The 25121-nt window shown below is 36.2% G+C and overlaps 1 protein-coding gene across 1 annotated transcript in view; it reads left to right on the forward strand.

The window, feature by feature from the left end:
- LOC148939854 (uncharacterized) overlaps positions 1–25121 on the forward strand; it is a 450089-nt gene that overhangs the window by 257962 nt on the left and 167006 nt on the right. Inside the window, exon 8 of the mRNA XM_089105986.1 lies at positions 12299–12424. Within this exon, the coding sequence (XP_088962112.1) occupies positions 12299–12424 (126 nt within the window). The remainder of the gene's footprint in view (positions 1–12298; positions 12425–25121) is intronic.

Raw genomic sequence — 25121 nt, forward strand, 5'->3', positions numbered from 1 at the left:
AAAAGAATTCATGGGAAAGCCGTTCTTATTTTGACTGAGATTAAAATGCAATACAAAAAAAAAAAATAATAATACAAAATATAAAATACAGAACATAAGAAAGTATAAAAGTATAATTTTATGGTTCTCACTAAAATCAGGTCTTCTGTATCCGGGTCTTTGGGATCTGAAATGGGGGCAGTAGTTGGCTAATTTTGGGACATTAAGGCTTATAAAATCAGGATAATAGCTTCCAAATATCGATACCCAAGGCTCTGACAATGTTTTAATTTGGTTCCGAAGAGTGGCACCAATTGATGAGGAGCCTATATTATATGAGGAGTCAAGAATATGAGGAGTCATGAATATATGTCAAATATATGAGGAGTCAAGAATTAGTTTTTTATTGAAAAAAAAATGAAGACACGAAAATCTAGGTTCTTTTCAAAATTTAGAATGGGAGCTTTTTCAAAATTTTCTTGTAAATGTATTTTCCAAATCCAGGGGGAGGAGTGGGCATCCACCCGCTCCTCCTGATTGATGTGACTATTCCGAGGAGTTGGGCCTCTGGGAAGTTTTCTCCTCCATTTGTCCTTTCTTAGACCACCCCTGGGTGTTTTGTAGAATAAATAATTTTTCATTCTTAAAACATTACATTTTCGGCTCTTAGGGGGTAGGGGCGAGCGAATTCATCAACGAGCGTTTGTCCCCTGTTTTCTTTCACCCACGGTATTGGCTGATGTTTTGTTAGTAAAATAGTTTTTAGATGTACTGATCCCATAGATACCCATCAAATTCACTATCATGTTGTCTACATTACTATTATTTTTCCCGAGTGGTGACATTAGCAGCCAACATCCCCAATTTAGGATAGCTCCATGGGTACCGGAACTATCCAGCTCTGGGTACCGTGGGTACCGGAGCTATCCAGCTCCGGGTACCGTGGGTACCGGATCTTTCTACTTTCCATGCGTATCAAAATTGATCAAGCTAATGCTCCGACTTCAAGTCCATAAGGGCCCGACCCGGTTACTGTACCGATTTTAGTTTGACTGTACTTTTATGAGAGTATAAAAAATATTAAGTTCTATTAAATATTAAATATTAACATAGCACTAAAATTAAAATTAAAATATTAAATATTAGTCCTGTTAATATTTTTTTTTTTACTCATCTTCTTTTAAATTAAAAAATGAGTGTTTTTCATTTACTGTGTCATCTGTTCAAGGCGATAATTGTTATAAAAAAGAAGAAAATAAAAAGGTGAGAATTTTTTCTCTTGCCACTTTTTCTTTAATTTTTTTTTTAATATTTGGTTACTATAGGCAGAGGTTTGTTCTTTACTAGGTAGCAGCTACTGCTGCAACCACGAAAGAGAAGGAAGAATCGAAATACTAATGCGCTCTCTAAGCAGTGGTGGATCCAGGGGGCGCGCGCCCCCTAACTCAGTCGAAAGTAGTGTAATTTACTTAATTAACACAAATTTGCGTTAGCTAAACTTCCTCCTAACGCAAGTTTATTGGATCAAACTATTTTGCCCCCCCCTCCCCCCCCCCAAAAAAAAAATCCTGGATCCGTCCCTGTCTCCAAGAGAAATTATCTATGGCAGTTTGGTACTTCTTTGTATCTTAATGCAGGGTTGCAGTTTGCTAATTTTATGCCCCAATATCATCTGAAGTCGGAAAGAAATACTAATTGTGGTACCCTTGAGAACGAACAAACAAAAACCGAACTTTCAAAGGAAAGTTCAGTTTGGCTAGCCGATACTTACCTCATACGTTGGTACATCTATTAACAAAAGCTTTCTTCGGTTTTGTAATACAAAGACGGGGTCAATACACCACAATTCCTCCGAAAAACAAACATTTCCACAGCGATCCAATCCCTCTCCATGGCCGACTCAAACTAGTTTCTGTTTTGAACTAAATCCCTTATAATTCCTTAACTCTCAATGAGCGGGGAGGAAGGAGGGACTCTATGTACCAACATATGAGGTAAGTATCGGCTAGCCAAACTGAACTTTCCTTCGAAAGTTTGGTTTTGGCGTCACCATTCGCCATTACCTCATACGTTGGTACATCTATTAACAAAAGCTTAGATTCCAACCGATTTGATGGTGGGTTCATAAATCAACTTATATAAAATTGTATTTTCAAACTCAAATATTCGAATGTATAAACTATAAAGCTGTCTGAACCGCAACGAAATGTAGAGCATCGGTTCGATTTTCTATCTCATGAAGGTAAAGTTGTCTGGGAGTAGACTCCGAAGACCAGCCAGCAGCCCTCATTATATCAGCGAGTGGTACCGATTTTGATAGCGCCCATGACGCCACCATGGATCTTGTGTCGTGTGCTTTCCCTTTTCTACACTCTTGTTTTGCTGCATCATATGTCATAGTTATGGCCTGCCTTATCCAAGAAGAAATGGTTCCAGCTGCCACCTCTCGAGGTGCTGTTTTAGAAAAAGGAATGAAGAACCTTTTTCTCCCGTTTCTGACCGCCACGTTAGCCGTTCGCTGTGCGTAGGCCGATAGTATTCTCACTGGACACAAAGCTGGATCTATGTCTAGCGCGGGAAGAAGGATAGGAGATGGTATCTCATGAGGCTTCACGGTTTTGGGTCTAAACGAAGGGAGAACCTGAGAGTTACTGATTATCTGAAAATTGTGCTGTACTGAAGGACAAGGCCTGTATTTCACTCTTTCGACGACCAGATGCGATGACAGTAATGAATACCGTCTTAAGAGTAAAATCCTTCATATCAATATTCCACAAGTCAAGAAATCGTGAAGTTCTAAAATACCTTAGAACAAGGCCGTGACCCCAGGCAGGAAAATTATGTTGTGTCTGTGGTGACTCGTGCCAAAATTCTGTATCATTTTCGTCAAACAAGTATCTTTGCTGATATCTGTTCCTGTAGCTAGAGCTAGCGTTCCGCATATTGCTGCTTTATAACCTTCTATCCTTGATGGTGCGAGGTTTCGACCAGTCTTTAGATATATCATGAATTCTGCAACTGTCTGAGTACTGGTTGCGAGAGGATTAATCTTCCTTTCACTACACCAACCTACGAACACTTGCCATTTTCCATTGAACAATTCAATGGTAGATCGTCGCTTGACCGGGTAATTGCACGGGCTGATTCTTTAGAAAAACCTCTCTTTTCGAGTCCACGCTCGATATCTTCCAGCCGTGTAAATTTAGATTTCTTAGTGCTGGATGGTGAAGACGAGCCTGCTGGAGCAAATCTGACTGATCTCCTAGGGGTATAGGCAAGTCTGTTAGCAGGTTAAGAAGATTCGTGTACCAAGCTTGGCGAGGCCCTCACGGAGCAATTAGCATTATTCGGCAGTTCACAGACTTTCGAACCTTCTCCCGAACCTTTGGGATCAGGGCAAATGGAGGGAAGGCATAGCTGTGTTTGCTCGACCAATCTTGGACAAGGGCATCTGCGTCGATCGCAAGAGAATCTGGAACTGGTGAGAAATATACTTCGATCTTCCGGTTCAATCGAGTCGCAAATAGATCGACTTCTGGCAGTCCATACTCTTTTGAGAGGGCTCTGAAGACAATCTCATTGAGACTCCATTCCGTGGGCAGACCTTTTCCTTCTCGTGACAGTTTGCCGGCTACTAGATTGAGTGACCAGGCGATGTGTCTTTCCCTCAAGTGAACGTTCAGTGCCATCGTAATCTCGAAGAGCTTTATGGGTTCCTCCTCTAGGAAGAAAGAACGGGTTCCGCTCTCTTTGTTTATGTAATTGACTACAGTCGAGTTGTCCGTCGCTACCATGACTACCTCGTTTCTTAGCTCCTCCGCAAAGGCTTTGATTGAGCTGGCTACGGCTCTCATCTCGAGGCAATTTATATGAAGAGATTTCTCTTTTAGAGACCAAGTCCCCGAAGTGTCTTGATGTGGGTGCTTTAGATAGCCACCCCGCCCGTAGGTTGAGCCGTCGGTGAATATTGTTTTGTAAACAATAGGAGGCTTGAGAGGAAGGCCTTGACTCGGCCAATCTTTGTTCAGTCACTGTGAAAATGCCTGTTTCATCTCTGTCGTAATTAGGATGTTTAAATCTATGTTGCTCCAAGACTTGTCCCAAAATCTGAGCATTACTAACTGACATTTCCTGAGATGTAGTCTGTTGAAAGGAATTGCTCTTGAGTCCGCATTGATGAGTCTAATCAGCTTCATCAGTTGCCTTATTGAGGCATGCGATTTTTCCAGAGCTGCCTTGATTGCATGTATCAAGTTCTGAATCTTTTCCGGGGTTAGGTACACCCTCTTTACCTCCTGGTCTACCAGAAAACCCGAGAAATATGATCCGTCGCATAGGTTGCAATTCTGATTTCTTGCTCAGCATGAAACGAAGTCTGTGCAGGAAAATCATCTGATTTCTCGCTCAGCATGAACCCAAGTCTGAGCTGGAGAATGACAATGCTCTTTACATTTTTCTGTACTAATGACTTTTGGCAATTGTGCAGAATCTATTTGCTCATGTAAGTATGCCATTGGATGGTTTGAAGATGGCTATAGCTCACGATGGCACTTTAAACTAATATATTTTGTTTTTGAAAGTGAACCCTAACGTCATTCTGTGAGTTAGGTCCTTAAAATCGGCAAAAAACATGAAATATTTTCCAGAGATAATAATTTTGAATATGCTCTAGAAAGAATATTTGAAAGATGCTGCTGACATCTATTAACAGAATCCAAGAACTTTATCCGTTTTTGGGATGGTGTCAGGAGAGACGTTCTCTGCCTTTAACATCTGTATGACAGTACCTAACGTGAGGTCACTGTATGATAGCATGCTCAGAGTCACTCGTGTGGAAGAATTCAAGGCCAAGAATGATTTTCTGTCAACTGATATGAACTTTATGTCCTCTACTTATCCAGTTGACGGTAACAAAATGAACTTTGGGTTTATGCGTGCTGCTTGTGAAGCTGAAAATGCGTCTTGACATTTGTAAGCTCTTGCTTGGTCCGGGATGCCGAAAAGGTCAAAGAAGTACTACGTTTTGAAACGATATTTTCTTCAATATTATAAGTATATACTGTTATCCAGCTAGCATAGCATATTTGTAATTGGACGCTGGAAGTAAATTCAACTCTAATCACCAGAAAAACTTACCATATGCCAGACCAGACCTATAGGTTAGCGCTGTAGTCGCTACAATACTGTGCAATGACGGTACGTACGTCCAAGGCATCGTGACCTTATATAATGGCGGTCTGTACTTCCAAAGCTTTATGACCTTATGTAATAAAGGTGTTGTGACCCTTTGTAATGACGGTCTGTAAACCCAAGGTGTTATGAACTTATGTAATGGTAGTCTGTACACCCAATGTGTTATGACCTTGTGTAATTCCGGTCTGTACTCCCAAGGCGTTATGACCTTATATAATAACGGCCTGTATACCCTTTATGTAATGAGTTTTATACCACACCATAAATACTGGGTTTAATACACCCAAATGATTAAAATACAAATAATTACAAATAAGACACAAAAATTCACTTCTGTAATATTCTGTTTCATAATTTCTGCGTACCATCCAGCTACCAATATCTAAAAAGGGGTAAAAACTGAGGAAAAAGGGGGAAACTTTACTCAAAGAGTGAAAGTCCGTGCTTTTGCTCGGCCCGGTATGTCGAGAGGATCAAAGAAATTATCACGTTCTGAGAGTGGCTTATTCTTTGTTGTTGACTGCAGTTCTTCTGAGCGCTGCTTGATGAAGTCTTTCAGCATTGGGGAGAAAGGTAACGAGATAAGCTGTTTTCTCTTGAATCGCTCAATTGCCAAAACCAGCTCCACCGCCGAGCGAGGCTGTTGGATGGTAATGGTAGGCCTGGGGCACATAGTGTCACCCAGTACCTCGTATACAAGGTCCAGCGACTCTGCCAAGGAGACCATGCCATCTGTTCTGGGATCGGTGCCACATTTTAACCAACTATAAAATCTTTATAATTAGATTTTGGGCCTAATGTGAGCTGCAATCTCCAGACCAACTTATCCCTTGCCAGAAGGCCTATAACGCCGTAGGCGTTATAACCTTGTGTAATGGTGGTCTGTACGCCCTAGGAGTTACGACCTTATGCAATGACGGCCTATACACCCTAGGCGTTATTACCTTATGTAATGACGGCATGTACGCCCTACGCGTTATGACCTTATGTAATGACGGCCTATACGCCCTAGGCGTTATGACCTTATGTAATGACGGCCTGTATGCCCTAGGCGTTATGAGCTTATGCAATGACAGCCTATATGCCCTAGGCGATATTACCTTATGTAATTACGACCTGTACGCCCTACGCGTTATGACCCTATGTTATGACGGCCAATACGCCCTAGGCGTTATGACCTCATGTAATAACGGTCTGTAAGCCCTAGGACTTATCAAATCATGAAATTACGGCCTAAATGCCCTAGGCGTTATGACCTTATGTAATGACGGCCCATATGCACTAGGCATTATGACCTTATGTAATGACGGTCTATACGGCCAAGCTGTTATGACCTTATGTAACTTATAAAATATAAACCTATGAAAGGTATTATCCATACCCAAATACTGGATTTACCGCAGCTAAACCATTAAAATACAAATAATTATCTCGCCTACTAAACACCAGGCCTAGAATAAATATATATATATATATATATATATATATATATATATATATATATATATATATATATATATATATATATATATATATATATATATATATATATATATATATATATATATATATATATATATATATATATATATATATATATATATATATATATATATATATATATATATATATATATATATATATATATATATATATATAGATAAATAAGTTAAAAATGTGTATATGTTTCATATGTAGGAAACCTAGGAGAAACATTTCTGAAGTGCATCAATGCATTTTAAAACGCATAAGAGTCTATGTTATCAAAGTTTGGACTAACAATAGAGTTTAAAACGAAAAAGGTTGCAAAATTTACATAATACGGTTTTTCATCTTTTCAACATTTGAATTAACCATTTAGTGGCACAAAAAAGAACAGAAGAAAGACTCGTGGAACAGTCTTTTAAGGTACTAAAAATCAAATCAAAAATTAAATTCTTATATACAATATTGCAATAGTGTCCTTGATATCTCTATTGAAGAAGGTATAATCATTAGCAAACATTACACATATTCCCAAAAAGATGTTGTGAATAATTGTGCAATATGCATGCTGGGAGGGTAGGAAATTCCTCTCCTATTACACAAATATTTTGAGTATAAACTCATTTTCTTTTTTACTAATAAAAATGTTTTATATGTTGAAATAAAACCAAGAAACTACCTTGGCTAGTGTCTATCCGTCTGACCCCTTGTACCACAAAACAGAAACTAGTTTGAGTCGGCCATGGAGAGGGACTGGGTCGCTGTGGAAACGTTTGTTTTTCGGAGGATATGTGGTGTATTGGCCCCGTCTTTGTATTACAAAACCGAAGAAAGCTCTTGTTAATAGATGCACCAACGTATGAGGTAATGGCGACGCCAAACACATGACATGATATCATCTTCCTGAATATAAGACATTCCTGTCATTTATACTTAACAGTGAGGCTAAATGTTTTATTCTTAGGATATTAAATTTTCTGTTCTTGGGGGTGGGGAGTGAGTATCATCGAGATGAATTCTCCCTTATTTTCTTCTATATATAGTACTGACGTCATGTTTCCTTGCTTTTAACAAGTTAAAGACCACTGGTGCCATAAATATATGAAAGCACTAACATGTAATTTACATTACTTTTTGATTTTCGTGGGCACTGATTTTTACCAATTGCCATCTCCTTAAATTTCATGGAAACCAAAAATAGCAAAATTTCACCCCAATTTAGGTCTAAAAAGGTCAAACCCCACCTGGGTACTGGAGATCCAGCTAGCGGGCGAAAAATATATAGTATGTAACAAAATAATATATAGAATACACCATATACCTTCTGTCTGCGTCTAACTTTAGTTTTGAGGATTCTACAATATATCAATGCATAACTTAGACTTGTTTTTTTCACAACCTCTCTTACAAAATGGCCATTTAAAGCCATTTTCAATATTTGACAGAAAAATTAAGCGTCAGGAATACTCCAAAAGCTTTATCCTAAATTTAAAGTTCTCCCAGGCGTTACTTTTGATCGATCACATAGAGAAGAGAACAGTAAATTGCCACTTTTCTAATTTTGAAGAAGCGGTTTTTGCAGAGATTAGCCTGATAAACTGTAAACAAAAGCTAATTAAAGAATAACCTCTAAAGTTTCTTATATATGAGCAGAGAAGAGACATCGGAAAAAATATGAGCCATGCAAAGGCTAATTTAATTAAGTCTGTAATAAAAATAATAAAAAAAAGAACGGAAAGAAGATGTATTACTTGGAGTGATTTAGCGTGAGAATTATCTAATAGAAAATCTATTCATGTTAGTAGAAAGATCCTTTCAGGTTCGATTCTTATATGCCTTCACAAGGATCTTGGGCATTTACAGGAATTTTCTTGTTTTTTTCTGTGTCCTTCTACCAACTGCAAAACTGGGATGGCCTTCCTTCTTAATCCTAAAGGTTGTCATAGAAGAGTTGTCTTGAACAAGGGGGTCTTCTATTCTCTTATATTAAATTTGGCTTAAGTAATACCATTTCTAGTTGGAAAAATTCCCCTTTTTTTGGCTCATTCAGGAATGGTAATTATTGTTTCGATTAGTCTTAATAGTAGTATTTCCCTGCGAAAATAAATTTATAGTAATTTCAAGAAACAGCCTGAAACATCTTTAATCCATTATCGGGTTGATATTAAAGCTACATAATTGGAATTTCCATGATTGATAACCTTAAATAGGAGAATTACAGCCCCTCACTTTGAACAACAAGAAAATCTTTTTTTTCTTTGCATGGGAAGCACCGATTCACTGATATGTCCCATTTCTTGCTTTTTTTTTCTCCGTGGGAGCATCAATGAGAGCCATGTAAGTGCTCATTTGAAAGCTAGTTTTTATATCTAAATAATCATTTGACTTGACATCACCGTCATAAAGCGCCATATGGCACCCAAAAATGACACTCTGGGTGCCATTTCTGGTGTAGAAAGGCCGAGACACGTGAAAAAAATACCATCATAATCTCCATAGTCGATAACCCTAAATCTGAGGCTTACATTTCACCCTCTTATACTCTCTTGCAAGTCCGTTTATTAAGTTTTATAAATTTTCTGCCGACCACCAAAGCTAGCAGACTACTGCACTATCGGACGTTTAAAGACTCAATTCAATCTCTTAATCATATTAACGTGTCTTTATAGATTCGTCTTGATAACGCTATCGCAAAGTGTTATATGGCACTTTATACCATTTCTGGAGTTGAAAGGCTGGGAAGCATATAATAGTTCCATGATCAGCTAAAAATAATATAGTTGCTGCAGCGATCACTAAGGCTTACCCTAAGTCATTATTGACGTCAAGTTTCTGTTGCAACTATGTAACTGCTATTTTTTGCGACACAACCCCCCACAGCCGACATATGCCCCCTGGTTCTGGGGGGTTCTGTCAACCCTGGAGACCTTGTTAGATGATCTTTGGACTATTTTGAACAAAATGGCTATCTCCAAACTTCGACCAGATGCAATTGGGGAAAAGAAAGCATGGTGGCGGCTAGTTGCCCTCCGATCGCTTTTGACTTTTAAAAGGGGCACTAAACTTCTAATTTCCAATCGGATGAGATCACCTCCAAAGATTATACGGCCATCCCTTTCATAAGAACCTTAATAGTTGATAATGTTCAACTAGCATAAATTATAGCTCTTGCCCTGAGGACTGCAGGGGGATTGACATCCCCAAAAACATAATTATTGTACCTTTTCAACCATGTTGAACGAATTGGCTATCCCAAAATTTGTGTTTGGAAGTGTCTGGGGAAATGATGGGCGTTGGGAGGGGGCTGGTTGCCCTCCAATCATTTTTGAATATTGAAAGGGGCACTAGAACTTCCGATTTTCATGCAAATGAGCTCATTCCGAAGTTTCTACGACAACTTCTATACGAAATGCCTTGATTGAAAAAAAAAAAAAAAAAAAATGCGCTTCACCTACTTCGCTCTTTACTTAAGAAACGTTGTTACACTGTCTATGATTCAGGGTAGAACCTTGAGTGGAAAAACAACAATAATAGGACATGTGTTTGCTCAAATCATTTGCAGATTCTGAAGCATCCCTTCAGGATGAAGAGAAAAAGAAATCCTTTTTTTTTCTTTTTTTTAACGAGAAATCGTCTTGTAGATGTTTCCCTAAAAACTTTAAATAACAGCTATTTTAGCTATTTTGAAGTAAATCTTGTGCTTTAGAAATATTTTTAGCACGAATTTTAATTGTGGAAAATAACAGGAACACGTTGGAAAAAATATAATTTCTGTTTTTCATATCAAACATCCTCCCGGTGAATCAAATTTTGACAGTTTTTTACTTAGGGTTCTGAACACGTGCAAAAAAGGGTTTTGGATATTAAATATTCATATCAGAAGTTTATTTTATATTTTTTTTTTATCTTACTTAAAGACCTCTTTCAGGTCTTTTTTAAAATCTGATTAGTTCCTGTGAAAAAAAAAAATTAAATTCCACCTGGTTGGTTCTACTGTGTGAAACGTTAAAAATTCAAGCACTGACAATCTGCTGATTACCAAAATCAACTGCAACTTCAAAGGAAATGTAAACCTTCTTAAGCTGATTTGTGCCATGTTTTTGTTGCCTTTTTGCTGATTTTTTAACCATGTTTCCCTTTTTATTTTAGATTTTGCCTCCGGTACTATCAAAGACGGAAAAACTTCATATGGTGGCCTTTTCTATTAAAATTTGAATTCCCGATTTTTCCTATTTTTTTAAAGATCTATAGAGTTGTCTAAGCTTCCAGGTAACCAGTTTAGAGAATATATTCTATTGTTAGTGTCCTTTGTACAGAAAAAATGAGTAGTATTTTTCAAAAGACATTTATGTATATTGACTGGAAATATTTTTTTATTTACAACCTGAGTTTTAAAGGTAGTTTATTTAAAAAAAAGACAAAGTTTTCTTGTGAATCAAAACTCATATGATAACTGATCTTTGGTTTTGCAGCAATGGTACAGAGTTTGCAAAATTTCTGCCAGAATGCCGGCTATAATAATTGCCTAACTCCGTTCTAGCAAGAAAATATAATAAGAATACTGAAGCACCTAGGTTTCAATTGTCACTAAAAACTCACCCCGAGCCTAACTCGCATATATGAACCTTCCTTACCCTCCCCCTTCCTGGTGCTATAAAACATCATATGCTATAAAATCTACGACAGTTGTGGCCGGCTTTCGTTCCTTTGGCTGAATAATTTCTCCTAATTAACTTTTTCCCTTATTAAACAGTTCGTGGTAACGAACTGTAAGTAAGGAGCGACCCGGCTCAATGGTAACCAAAACTCTAGAAAACGGGATTTTGATACCAATAGATACATCAAAAGAATCAGATTTTAATGCTGAATTCAAACATATGACTTTCATCAAGTTTAGTCCTACCATCAAAAGTTAAGAGCCTAAGAAAACTTGGCTGATTATCGAAAAAAGGGAGAAAGACCCCCTAAAAATTCTAGAGCCTGAATGAAAATCACACCATCATATTCAGCGTATCAGAACCCTATTGTAGAGGTTTCTAGCTCTTATCTACAAAAATGTGGAATTTTGCATTTTTTTGCCAGAAGAAAGATCACGGGTGCGTGTTTATTTGTTTATTTGTTGGTTTTTTTTTCCAGGGGTGATCGTATCGACCCAGTGGTCCCAGAATATCATGGGAGGGCTCATTGGAACGGAAATTAAAAGTTCTACTCTCTTTTTAAGTGACAAAAAATGGAGGGCAAATTATTCCGTATATGAAAGGGACTGTCCCTTCCTCAACGCCTCGCTCTTTACGCTAAAGTTTGACTTTCTCACAACTCTATTTTTTTTAAACAATGAACTTTTTTTATTTAATTTAGTAAAGCGATGAAACCCCATAACTACCTTTTCCCGTACTTGATCTTTCCACAAAGACTGCATCCTCATGCTCTGCTAATAACTTTCGACAGTTATTGAAAATTCAAAAGTTTATCTGTGTTCCGGTTACCCAGGATATGGTTTAGAACTTCTCCCAAGTCAATTTCTCCTATATAATCTCCAGAGCTGTGGCATCCGTTTCCAGCCAAGATCTTTCAAAGCAAAACTTTGAACACCCTATAATTTACATTAGAAAACAATAGTTTAATCTGATATTCCTTTCAGTCTATGCCCGACGGATGATGTTCTAATATATAGAGGGAGAACAAAACCGAAGCTACTTACGAGGCTTTGTGGTCGTAACAAAACTGAGTTCAGATTTCATGGTCCGCATCTTCTCATTGAGTTTCGGTAAGCATTTCGTTTTACATTATGGTGTAATCCAGATTGAGGACAATTTGTGTCTTGAATAAAATAGATTGTGGTAACGAACTGTGAGTAAGGAGTGATTTGTGCTAATTACCACCGTTCTGATAAAAATGCACATCAAGGCCATATCCGGGGGGGGGGGGGGTGTTATGAAAATACCCACCCCCAATCCCCGAAGTTTTTGTTCTACTCGCAAAAATGTGAGAAACCTACATATAAACAAAGTTTGTATACGTTGTTTAAAAACTTTTTATTGTACCTCCCCTCCCCTAAAAAAATACCGGATGCGCCCTTGATATACATAAAAGGAATTGGATTTTTGTTGTGATTCTTTAAATATACAAGTTGTTAAATGTAAGCTGGCCCATAAAAAGCTACGAGCCTGAAAAAATTAAAAATTTTTTGAAAAAGCGGGTAACAACCCAAAAACGTTATCCAAAAACGTTATCAAAAACGTTATCTTGATGAAAATTAGACCATTAAATCCAGCATATAAGAGATCTCTAGTGAAAAACTTCTAAGACAAAAAAAACTTCTTCTAGTAAAAACTTCTTATCTACAATAAAGTGTAATTTTGTGTTTTCGTAAGAGCAATATAATCATGAATGCATCTTTTTTTTCAAGGGCGATCATATCTTACCAATACGCCTAAAATATCTTGACTGCCTTCACTCAAATGGAAATAGAAAGTTCAAGTGCCCTTTTAGAGTAGGAAAAATATTGAGCCATGGAGAAGTGGCATTTCCTACCTTTTTCGTGGCACGAGACAACAATTTTGGTCGAATTAGGGTCAAAAAGCTATCGTCTGATAGCCAGTTGATTTAGAATTATAAAAAAAACCTCTATTTTCAGCTTCCCAGTTTCAGAGACAGTAATGCCGTGTGGTGGCATATTTGTAAGTACCTGACCCCCGAGGCAACTTAGGATGCTTTGTGGTTGTAACCAACTGACTTCTGATTCCATTGGAATTCTGAAAATGTTTCATTGGGAAACATATTTTGGGAATATTTCTAATCTAAGTTACGTAAAATTTGAATCTTGAATAATAAACACATATTACACATATTACAATAATAAATAACACATATTATACACAATACAGCCGCCCCACACATATTGCTCTATTGTATCCTTTATGTGTCCAATTAGCATTGAAATGAGTAGGAATGTTTCTAATCAAGTTACGTAAAATTTGAGTCTAGAATAATAAACCTAAGAAGAATTAATCTTCAGTCACTTTAGTCACTCTCTGCAGTCATTCTCAGTTACATTTATTCATTATCAAACAGTTCGTGGTAACGAACTGTAAGTAAGGAGCGACCCGGCTCAATAGTAACCGAAACTCTTAGAAACGGAATTTTGATACCAATAGATACATCAGAAGAATCAGATTTTTATGCTGATTTTAAATATATAAGTTTCATCAAATTTAGTCATACCCATCAAAAGTTACGCGCCTGAGAAAATTTGCCTTATTTTCGAATAAGAGGGGGAAACAACCCCTAAAAGCTATAGAACTCTAATGAAAATTACACCATCAGATTCAGCGTATCAGAAAACCCTACTATAGAAGTTTCAAGCTCCTATCTGCAAAAATGTGGAATTTTGTATTTTTTTCCAGAAGAAAGATCACGGATCTGTGTAAAACGAACAGACTTAAAGCGAACAGAAATTATTCCGTATATGAAAGGGGCTGTCCCCTCCTCAACGCCTCACTCTTTACGCTAAAGTTTGACTCTGTCTCGCAACTTTATTTTTAAAAAACAATAAAAAACTTTAGCGTAAAGAGCAGGCGTTGAGGAGGGGGCAGCCCCTTTCATACACGGAATAATTTCTGTTTGTTTTAAGTTTTAATGTCGCTCCTTACTTTCAGTTAAAAAAACTTGTTTTTTTAGTTAACAGAGTATAAAAATCCTTGAGCTTGTTTACTAAAAGCAAAATATAAAAAAAAAATTAAATGTAGGGGCAGAGGAAATTAAATGTGGCTGATGATGTGGCGTGCTCAGTTTTAAAGATGAGTTCAGGTTCATGGAGACAAGCCCATTCTCAGTGGCGGATCAGGGGGGGGGGGTGAGGGGGCGTGCGCCCCCCTAGCGTAGTCTAAAGTAATGTAATTTACTTAATTAACTCAAGTTAGCGTCAATTAAACTTGCTCCTAACGCAAGTTTATTGGATCAACCTATTTTGCGCCCCGTCCTAATTTTTTTTGTCGGATCAACCTCTTTTTCCCCCCCCCCACCCTAAAAAAAATCTTGGGTCCGCTCCTGCCCATTCTTGGAGGGGGGGTATGATAGCTTGGGAATAGCGAGTGGGAATGAGGATGACCTGCTTTCCGTTTAGCCCTAGACGGTTGGCCGAAAAGAAAAATCTTCGGTAATCTGTCATTCTTCATCCGCACAACGTGCCCTAGCTACCTCAACCTTTCTTTCATTATAGCCCTAGAGAGTTGTATTGAACCACATTTTTCGTACAGCCTATTGTTTGAAATACGGTCAGTCAGCCGGTTACCCGGAACAATCCTTAAGCAGTTTATTTAGAATAGACTGTAAAATCTAGTTATTTATGTGTTCATATCTGACGTAGTCTGTAGCCTGGATATTGGCGATAAAATACAGCCGCCACACACATATTGCTCTATTGTATCCTTTAAGTGTCCAATTAGTATTGAAATGAGTGCTAGACCTTGGATGCGATTCAAAATAAATATATACAATCACGTATCAGTAGACAAAAAGTAAAAAATGCTACAAAAAGAAATAAAAGGAATATCACGGAAATGACGAATGAATTATTCAGCATCTCCCAGTTAAAGGAAAATCAGTTGAATTTGTGATGTTTAGAATGCATAAATATGCAAAAGTGTACTGAAGGGAAGCAGAAAGTGGCCAAGTAACATATCTTTTTAGTAGGAACAAACAAAGAGCGGAAAAAAAAATGAAGAACGAGAAAGGGAAAAGAACGAGAACGGGAACAGAAAATAAAGAAAACGAAAAGACAAAAGAACAAAGAGGATTTATAATTTTTAGCCAGTTTTTAATAGTTTTTGTGAAGATCTCTTCTAAGCCGTTTTTACTTCTTAGAAAATGTACATACTATATATGATAAAAAACTAACTATTGAAAGTAGCCTATAAAACGAAAAAGTGACTGAAAACCAAAATGCAAATTAAAATCTTAAATTTTCTTCCAACTGCTAACCAATGGTGGGCGTTACGCAAGTACCAATCACTTGATTCACTGCCTCCAATTGGAAGTAGGCTACATTGCGTGGTAAGGGGCGAATTATCCAACACTTCCAACACCCGTCAGATTTTGAGTTGGGTCGACTCTGTCTGAGCTTACAGAGTCGCAGCATTGATCCTCGTTCCAAACCAAATAACCAGCGACCAAAGCCGTATCCAGGGGGGTAGTTCGTTGGACCCCCCCCCCCCGAAATGTTTGTCTGACTCGTAAAAACGAAACAAAAATGGACATAAACAAATTTTGTATGCATTTTTGCTAGCCACTAACCACTTGCGCTAACCACTCGGCTAGGACGGCTCAAACACAAATGAAATGATCATTGAAAATTAGATTGGGTAAGAAATATTCCCATTGCCATAGATTCAGTCCCTCTATTGATTTAATTTGTATTAACACGACTAATTATTAATCTTTTTCTATAATGAAGAGGAATATATGATTGCCATAATTAAATGCCATAAATAAAGATCTCCAGTATATCTGCTTGAAGAGAGGTCTTTGTATATGCTTCCTTTATATAAATTTTCAATAAGTTCGTGGTAACGAACTGTAAGTAAGGAGCGGCCCGGCTCAATGGTAGCTGAAACTCTAAAAGCCGGAATTTTGATACCAATAGATACATCAAAAGAATCAGATTCTTATGCTGATTTCAAATATACAAGTTTCATCAAAAACTTTTGAAACCTATCAAAAGTTACAAGCCTGAAAAAAATTTGCCTTATTTTCGAAAATGGGGGAAACACCCCCTAAAAGTAATAGAATCTTAATGAAAGTCAAACCATCGGATTCAGCGTAACAGAAAACCCTACTGCAGATGTTTCAAGCTCCTATCTGCAAAAATGTGGAATTTTGCATTTTTTGCCAGAAGAAAGATCACGAATCCGAGTTTATTTATGTTTTTTTTCCAGGGGTGATCGTATCGACCCAGTGGTCATAGAGTATCTTGAGAGGGCTCATTTGAAAGGAAATTAAAGTTCCCGTGGCCTCTTTAACTGACCGAAAAAATTGGAGGGCAGCTAGGCTGCCTCCCACGCTCATTTTTTCCAGAAGTCACCCGATAAAAATTTTGAGATAGCCATTTTGCTCAGCATGATCGAAAAACACAATAACAATGTCTTCGAGGATGACTTAGACCCCCACAGTCCCCGGGGATATGTCTGCAAGTTATGAACTTTGCCCAATGTTTACATATAGTATTGGTTATTGGAAACTATACAGAAGTTTTCAGGGGGGATTTTTTCTGGTAGTTGGGGGGGATAGGGGTTAACGTGAGAGGATCTATTTATGGAGGATGTTTCCATGGGGGAAGGGACATTGCAATGAAAGGGGTGCCGAATTTCCCAGCATTATTTAAAAAAAACGATAAGAAATTAAATATAAAAAAACAAGTTTTTCAACTGAAAGTAACGGTTTCAGATTTTCAACTGAAAGAAGGGATATTGCTATGAATGGGGTGCAAGATTTTTAAGGATTATTAAAAAACAATAAGAAATTAAATATAAAAACAATTTTTTCAACTGAAAGTAAGGAGCAACATCAAAACTTAAAACAAACAGAAATTATTACGTTTATGATTGGGTCTGTCCCCTAGTCACTATCTCGCTCTTTATGCTATTTTTTTTTTTTTTTGTAGACCTACTTTCATCACAGCTATTTATTCTAATTAACGGCCATGGTGATTCAGAGGTCATTCTTAAAGAATTAGAACAAAATTTGGACTTTAGCGTGAAGATTGAGGTATTGAATAGAGGGCGAACCATCTAATATACTTAATAAAAATATACGAACATAGAAGTTCGTTACGTTAGTTAATTCGCAAGTTACGTGAAATAAAAATTTCGAGAAAGCCATTTAGCCAAAAAAAGCTAAATTAATATGGAAATTTCGTTTTAATTGTTCTTGTACGGTTAGCCAAAATCAAAGCTGCATTAATTCGAAAACGTTCAGAAATTAAGTAAAAAAACAAGTTTTTTTACTTGAAAATAAGGAGCGACATAAAAACTTAAAATGAAATGAAATTATTCCGTATATGGAAGGGTGTGTCCCCTCCTCAACGCTTCGCTCTTTACGCTAAGGTTTGACTCTGTCTCACAACTTTTTTTTTTAAATAATAAAAAAACTTAGTGTAAAGAGCGAGGTGATGAGGAGGGAACAGCCCCTTTCATATACGGATTAACACGGAATCACAGCTATTTATTCTAATTTTTGGTCATTGTGATTAAGAGGTCTTTCATAAAGAATTAGAACAAAATTTGAACTTTAGCCTAAAGAGGGAGGTATTGACTAGAGGGTGAACCCCCTAACATACGTAATAAAAATATACGATTATAGAATTTTGCAACGTAAGAACAAAATTTCGAGAAAGCCATTTAGCCAAAAAAAAAGTAAAATTAATATGCAAATTTCGTTTTAATTATTCATGTACGGTTAGCCAAAATCAAAGCTGCATTAATTCAAATTGTTCAGAAAATAAATAAAAAAACAAGTTTTTTTTAACTGAAAGTAAGGAGCAACATTAAAACTTAAAACGAACAGAAATTATTTCGTATATGAAAGGGGCTGTCCCTTCCTCAACGCCTCGCTCTTTACGCTAAAGTTTATCTCTGTGTCACAACTTTATTTTTTAAAATAATAAAAAACTTTAGTGTAAAGAGCGAGGCGTTGAGGCCATATATATATATATATATATATATATATATATATATATATATATATATATATATATATATATATATATATATATATATATATATATATATATATATATATATATATATATATATATATATATATATATATATATATATATATATATCGCGTACAAACAGCTCCTCTAATTTGATCTGCCATCAGCGGTCCAATTACCCTGGAACACGTATTTTGGCAGTAAATTTCTCAAAATGCCTTTGAAACCAACTCGAGACTTTGCAACCTACTTGTAATTCCTAAAAACATCTAATAATAACATTACACTACTAACTACCGATTTTCATGTATGTATTGGAATAAATTAATTTAAAATTAGTTTCTTCAAAATTAGTGTTCCAACGTTGAAGCTAAGTTTCGCGTCCAAGAGAAATCTGAATTTTCTACCCGTGAAAAGATCTGATGCCGCTTATGTTTATATCTGCAAAAACGTTCTATGGAGCACTCGCACCCCGATCCGGGTTTTTATAATGGGTGAGATAGGGACTGATCATGCTGCTAATTCTAAAAACTGTGATCTAGCCCAGTGATATATATCATTAATAAATGATTCCTGCGTTTGGAACTATTCTCAGATTATAAATAATCTATCTCCCATACACAACACTTGCATGCACAAAACTTCTTTAAATGTAAAAAAAAACTGAAATACATGGGTCTTGTATACTTCTGAGAAGGCAAGGTGTATTTTCACTTCAGGCAAGTTCACAGGGTCGGGATTAAGACTTCCCATATCTCAAGGTTCGCAAGATTTTCTTCACACGTTCCAATATTTTGTAATTTTTGGGCTTTTCCGGACCCCCCTCCATCAAAACTTGCAAGCTTTTCAAATTAAGTGTGTTTGAACAGGGTTCAGACATAAACTAAAGTCTTTGCAATACAATACGTTTGATTTGTTTTTGTTAACTATTTCAATTTTTTTAACAAAAAAATACTTTTTATGTCAGAAATCTCGAGAATTTTTAGCATAATTTTACTTCTAAGACATTTCATTTTTATATTACTCTAACTTAACTTTTACAATTCGAAAAATTTAAGCTTTCTGAACTATTTTAGAGTTCTTATTTCTGATTATCGACAAAAAAAAACCTTCCCGTCTCAAGAGTCTCAAGATATAATTTTTTTTAAACAGTTTCACTTCAAGACTTTTCATTTTCAGATTTATGCAATTAAAGCCTTGACAATGAAACAAATTCAAACTTATTTTTAAACAAATTTAAAGCCCCAATTTTTAAATTTTGACAACATAATCTTTCCCGTTGCAGGAATCTCACCTTTCTAAAACTATTTTATTTCCAAGATTTTTAATTTTCAGATTTTTGCAGCTGAAGCCTTGACAATGTAACAAATTCAACTTTTTCTGACTATGTTAGAATTCTAATTTTTGAAAGCCTTTAAAGGCTTTACAATTCAACAAATTCAAGCTGTTTTTTAACGATTCCCGACTCCATACTTTTGAATTTGGGCAATAAAGCATTCATATTTCAAGAATATCAACTTGATTTAACAATTCTATTTTTAAGATTGAATTTTCAGATTTCTCGAAATGCCCTTACAGTTAAAAAAAAACAAGTTTTAATAAAGTTTTAGTTGCAAATAGCGACGAAGACCACACTGCCTTTCCATCATAAACAATAAGTAGAACAACAGGGAAATTTTTATACAAGACAGTGGACCGCAACTTCAAATGAATGCAGTCCTGCGACTGCAGTCCTGGTTGAACTTCCTTGAAGTAACGATATTAGGGCTGTTTTAAAACATTTTTTTAAAAATATTCCAGTTTTAATCATTGAATTTTAATGTAAGTTTATTTTATATTGTTTTTTATTCTCTTCGTTTGTTTTGCTGATGACGGCCCTTGGATATAGGGGCTAAATATTCATTTAAAGTTGCGTTCCACTGTCTTGTATAAAAATTTTCCTGTTGTTCTACTTATTGTTTATAAAAGTTTTAGTTCTTACTTTTAAATCTCCAAAATAAACATCCATATTTCAAGATTTCTACCTCTTTCAATTTCAATTCTGAGATGTTTAATTTTCAGATATTTTTAACAAAAGCGTTTTTGATTCAGCAAATTCAAGTTTTTAACTTATGTAAAGTTCTTATTCTCAAATTTCTTCATAAAAGTTATTCCATTTTCAAAAATCTCAATTTTTTATATATTTTCAATTCTAAGACGTTTTATTTCGTATTAATTTTTCAACAGATTAAGTTTATGCCTATACAATTCAACAAATTCTAGTTTTACAGGATTTTGGTGTTTTAACGTGTTTTTTTTACTTTCTAAGTTTCAAATGATGTTCTAATAATTAATAATTGATCATTTTCTTAAGAAACCTGATAATGTAAACATACTTCCCCTCCGCTCTGATAAGCTTAGGATTTTTCCAAAATGCGAAATAGCCTACTTAGATTTCTCAATTGTATAAAGCCCGTTCTAACACAATATCCAAGAATACCAATGATCACTACCCACTTACGCATTTCGCACTAACTGACACACACCAAACATAGGACTATTATATCCGGTGCAGTGAAATTACATCCTCTTTAATTAATATGGCAAAATCAAACCCTCTTGAGCCAGTACAGGAGACTTAACAATAGGAAATTCAACATGGATATCTAAAAACACCAATCAACCCTATCGACTCTGTATGGTTAACGAAAGCACATTAGGCTCAGCAACTTATCACACACCACACATCTTACCCTACTCAACAGCTATTGAAGCCTACAATATATTCATTTTTTTTAGAACGAATTTTCAATTTGCATGTTATTTGTGCTTGAAATTCCCAACTTTTAATTTTTTCATGTTTTCACATTTTTTTTTTTTTTTTTCTGTATAAAAACTCACAGTTTTCAAAACATTTGTTATGAACTTATCCAATTTTTTCATATTATTTTGTTGATCTTTAAGATTTTATTCAGTATTTACTACTACTACCACTACTGCTATTACTAACAACTCACCGCAGCACCAAGCCGCCTGAGGCCAAGAAAGCTACGCACGCTCCTCCTCCATCCCAATCTATTCAAATCCTCCATTTTTACACCGACCCACGAAGTTCCCATTTCCTTTAGATCTTTCTTTATGACGTCCTCTCACCCCAGACGAGGACGAACTGCTTTCTTTTTAGTCCTAGATGGTTGGTCGAAAAGAACAATCTTCGGCAATATGCCATCCTTCATCCACACAACGTGCCCTAGCCACCTCAACCTTTCTTTCATTATAGCCCTAGAGAGCGGTATTTAACTACATTTTTTTATACAGCCTATTGTTTGAAATACTGCCGGTCAGCCGGGTACTCAGAACAACCTTTAAGCAATTTCTATGAACTTTCAGTTTTTGCCCAAAAAAAATTAAACAAATTTTGAGTTTTGTCAAAAAATTCACACTGCTCCATGTCTTTTATTACTTTAGAACATAAATTTGTTTATGCTTTGTAAACTTCCACCGTTTTCCTTTTTTTCTCGAAGGTATTTACTCATTTTCAATTTTTGTCAAGTAAAATGAAAGATTTCAAATTTTTGTTCCCATGTAGTCACACTCAGGGGTGGATCCAGGATTTTCTTGGGGGGGGGGGTGCAAAATAGGTTGATCTGATAAACATGCGTTAGGAGCAAGTTTAATTAAGGCAATCTTGCGTTAATTAAGTAAATTACTCTACTTTAGACTATGTTAGGGGGCGCGCGCACCGCTTGCCTCCTGGATCCACCACTGGTCACACTTTTCAACTTTTTTTTTGTAGAATATCTCCGTTTCTTTTCAGTTTTTGTTGTCGACCTTACGCAATTTTTTAGTTTTTGTTGTTAAATGTCATATTTTTTTTCCGTTTTTGTCGAAGAAACTCATATTTTGTCTTTTTTTGTCGAAGAAATTTACATATTGTCAATTTGTATCGTATTTGTTAAATATACTCACATGACGGTGAGGCAGCAAACGTTATCACTTTTTTTAATGGAAACGAAAAACTGGCAGAATCAATACTAGATACTAGGTTATAAAGGGGTGCTGTTATTGAAGTTAGAAGTAAATACCACCATCTAGTACTGTCTAGGGTTAATCTAAAGCTGAAATTTAGGAAGGATAACTACCTTCGTGGAAGTTATGACGTAAGATGGCTCAAGGATGTAGATTTGAGATAAATTTTCCAGGAACAGTTGAATACTAACCAGAGAGTTTGAAATCTAACAATGTAGACATTGGTAAAATGGTTGAAGATCTGGAAGATTCCCCCCCCTTCCACGCTCATCTTTTCTCCAAAACATCCGATCTAAATTTTGATATAGCCATTTTGTTCAACATATATGAAAGGTTCTGTAACATTGTCTTTGGGGATGTCAGGCCTTCCCCACCACCGTCAGAGCAAGGGCTTTAAGTTATGAAGTTCGTCCATTGCTTATATATAGTATGTGTTAATAAAAAAGGTGGGTGTATTTGACCTTCACTTTCCAAAACGACAATTGGCATTCAGATGAGCCTTCGAGAGATTGTTGAGGGGAGGCTTGAAATAGATCAAAATACGTTATGTGGATGCGTGTTTTCAAAAGGGCCTAACTCAAAAATGACTGAGTATATTAACATAGTACTTTCAGGAAATGATAAGGAGATGATCAATTGACCAAAAAGGCAATATTTGCACGCTACTACTACTGCTACAACAACCACTACTCCTACCGCTGAAACTTCTACTACCACTACTTCACTAAAATTACTGCTCCTGTAGTGAGTACTACCAAGGCTGAGGATATTGAAATGAACATCTGAGAAAATGTTGTGGTGGAAATTGAACTAAATCGAAAAATACTGTGTGCACACGGTTTGTCAAAAAGGCGTATCAGCAATATTAATGGAAAGGCTTACAATATAAAGATGAAACTCCCGGGGCATCATGAGGGGAATGTTCAACTGGTCAAAAGGTGACATGTACATGGTACTACTGCAGTTAATAATAAGCTTCTACTACAGTTACTAGTACTGCTAATCCAACACTATTACTGCTACTACTGTTCCTAAAACTACAACTACTATTAGGATACTAGTACTATTAAGATTAAGTGCAAGAAGGGTGAAAATTTGAAAGAATGCCAAGGGAAAATTTGAAATAAATCAAAACACAGTATGTGCGTGCAGGTTGTCAAAAGAGCGTAGGCCTACCTCAAGAATGGATTCGTTTATTAGGTACGAAGTTTCAGAGAATGCTTAAAGGGAAAGAGCAATTGACCAAAGCGCAAAATATGCACTATATTCCTACTACTACCCCAACTACTTGTACTACTACTACTACTACTACTATTACTACTACAACTACTACTACTACTAGTACTACTACTACTACTACTACTACTACTACTACTATTACTACTACTACTACTACTACTACTAGTAATGCTACTTCTACTACTACTACTACTAGTATTACTACTAGAACTACTACAGCTGTTACTGCTACTGCCACTGCTACTAGTGCTACTACTACTACTACTACTACTCCTGTTACCATTACTACTACTACTACTACTATTACTACTACTAATACTATTACTACTACTACTACTACTACTACCTAATGCTACTACTAATACTGCTACTACTAAAACTGCTATTGCATTTACTTGTAAGGTTAAAAGTAGTACGATAAAAATTTTATGAAGTTTTGAGGTGGAAGTTGAACTAAATTAAAACTATCAAAAGGGTATGACTGCAGTGTCATACCAACAGCTAATTGTATCAAACTTAAACTTCCAGGGCGTGATGAGGGGGCTGTTCAGCTATAACTAGGGCTACTAGTGCCACTACTGCTGCTACCGTGACTACTATTATAACTATGCCTAAGGATATGAAGGATATTGACGCGAGAAATGGAGCTTAATCTCAATACGCCGTTACTACGCAGGTTATCAAAAGAGCGTATCGGCAATATCTTAGGAGCATTTTAAAGTCCCTCCCTATGGAAAGATACTCTAGACAATTCCAACTCGGTAGAAATTTTCCCTGGACAATTCCCTTTAAAATTTCATACGTAAAATTGAGTCGTGAAAGAGAAAGTAAGACAAATAAAAAGAATGTAGTATAGGAATTCTGGCAAATTTCCTCAGTTTAGAATGTCCCTTAGAAACTCACCCCCCGGAAATTGTCCTTCCGACGCAAAATTATCTCCAAGGCAAATTCCCCTGGCAAAAGGCTTACCCCCCCCCCCCCCCCTGAAAAATGTCTGTATGCTTCCCAATAACAAATACTATACGTAAATGATGGGCAAATGTCACTCACAGACCTTTCCCCAAGGACTGTGGGGTTCATTTTATTTCTGAAGGCATAGTTACTGGACTTTTTAACGATGCTGGGGAAAACGGGTATCTCAAAATTTTGATAAGATAACTTTGAGGAAAAAGGGGTTTGGAAAGGAGGTAGTGGCCCTGCAATGTTTTTTGTTACTTGAAAGGGCACTAAAACTTTTATTTTCGATCGAAAGAGGGATTTACCGATATTCTAGGACTTTTGATTCGGTGCGATCACCCCTGGGAGAAAAATAAATAAATACACATCATTAAAAAAAAATAATTAGAACAAAAATAACACGCATCCGTGATCATTCTTCTGGCAAAATATACAAAATAATATGTTGAGCTTGATGTTGGGATTTTCATTAAGATTGATTGACTTTTAGGGGGTGTTTCCACCCTTTTTCAAAAAGTTGCAAATTTTTTCAGGATTGTAGCTTTTA

Source organism: Artemia sp. Qi Xiang Cuo, chromosome 20 (assembly GCF_049724085.1).
Source record: "Artemia sp. Qi Xiang Cuo chromosome 20, ASM4972408v1, whole genome shotgun sequence".
Classification (NCBI taxonomy): Eukaryota; Metazoa; Arthropoda; class Branchiopoda; order Anostraca; family Artemiidae; genus Artemia; species Artemia sp. Qi Xiang Cuo.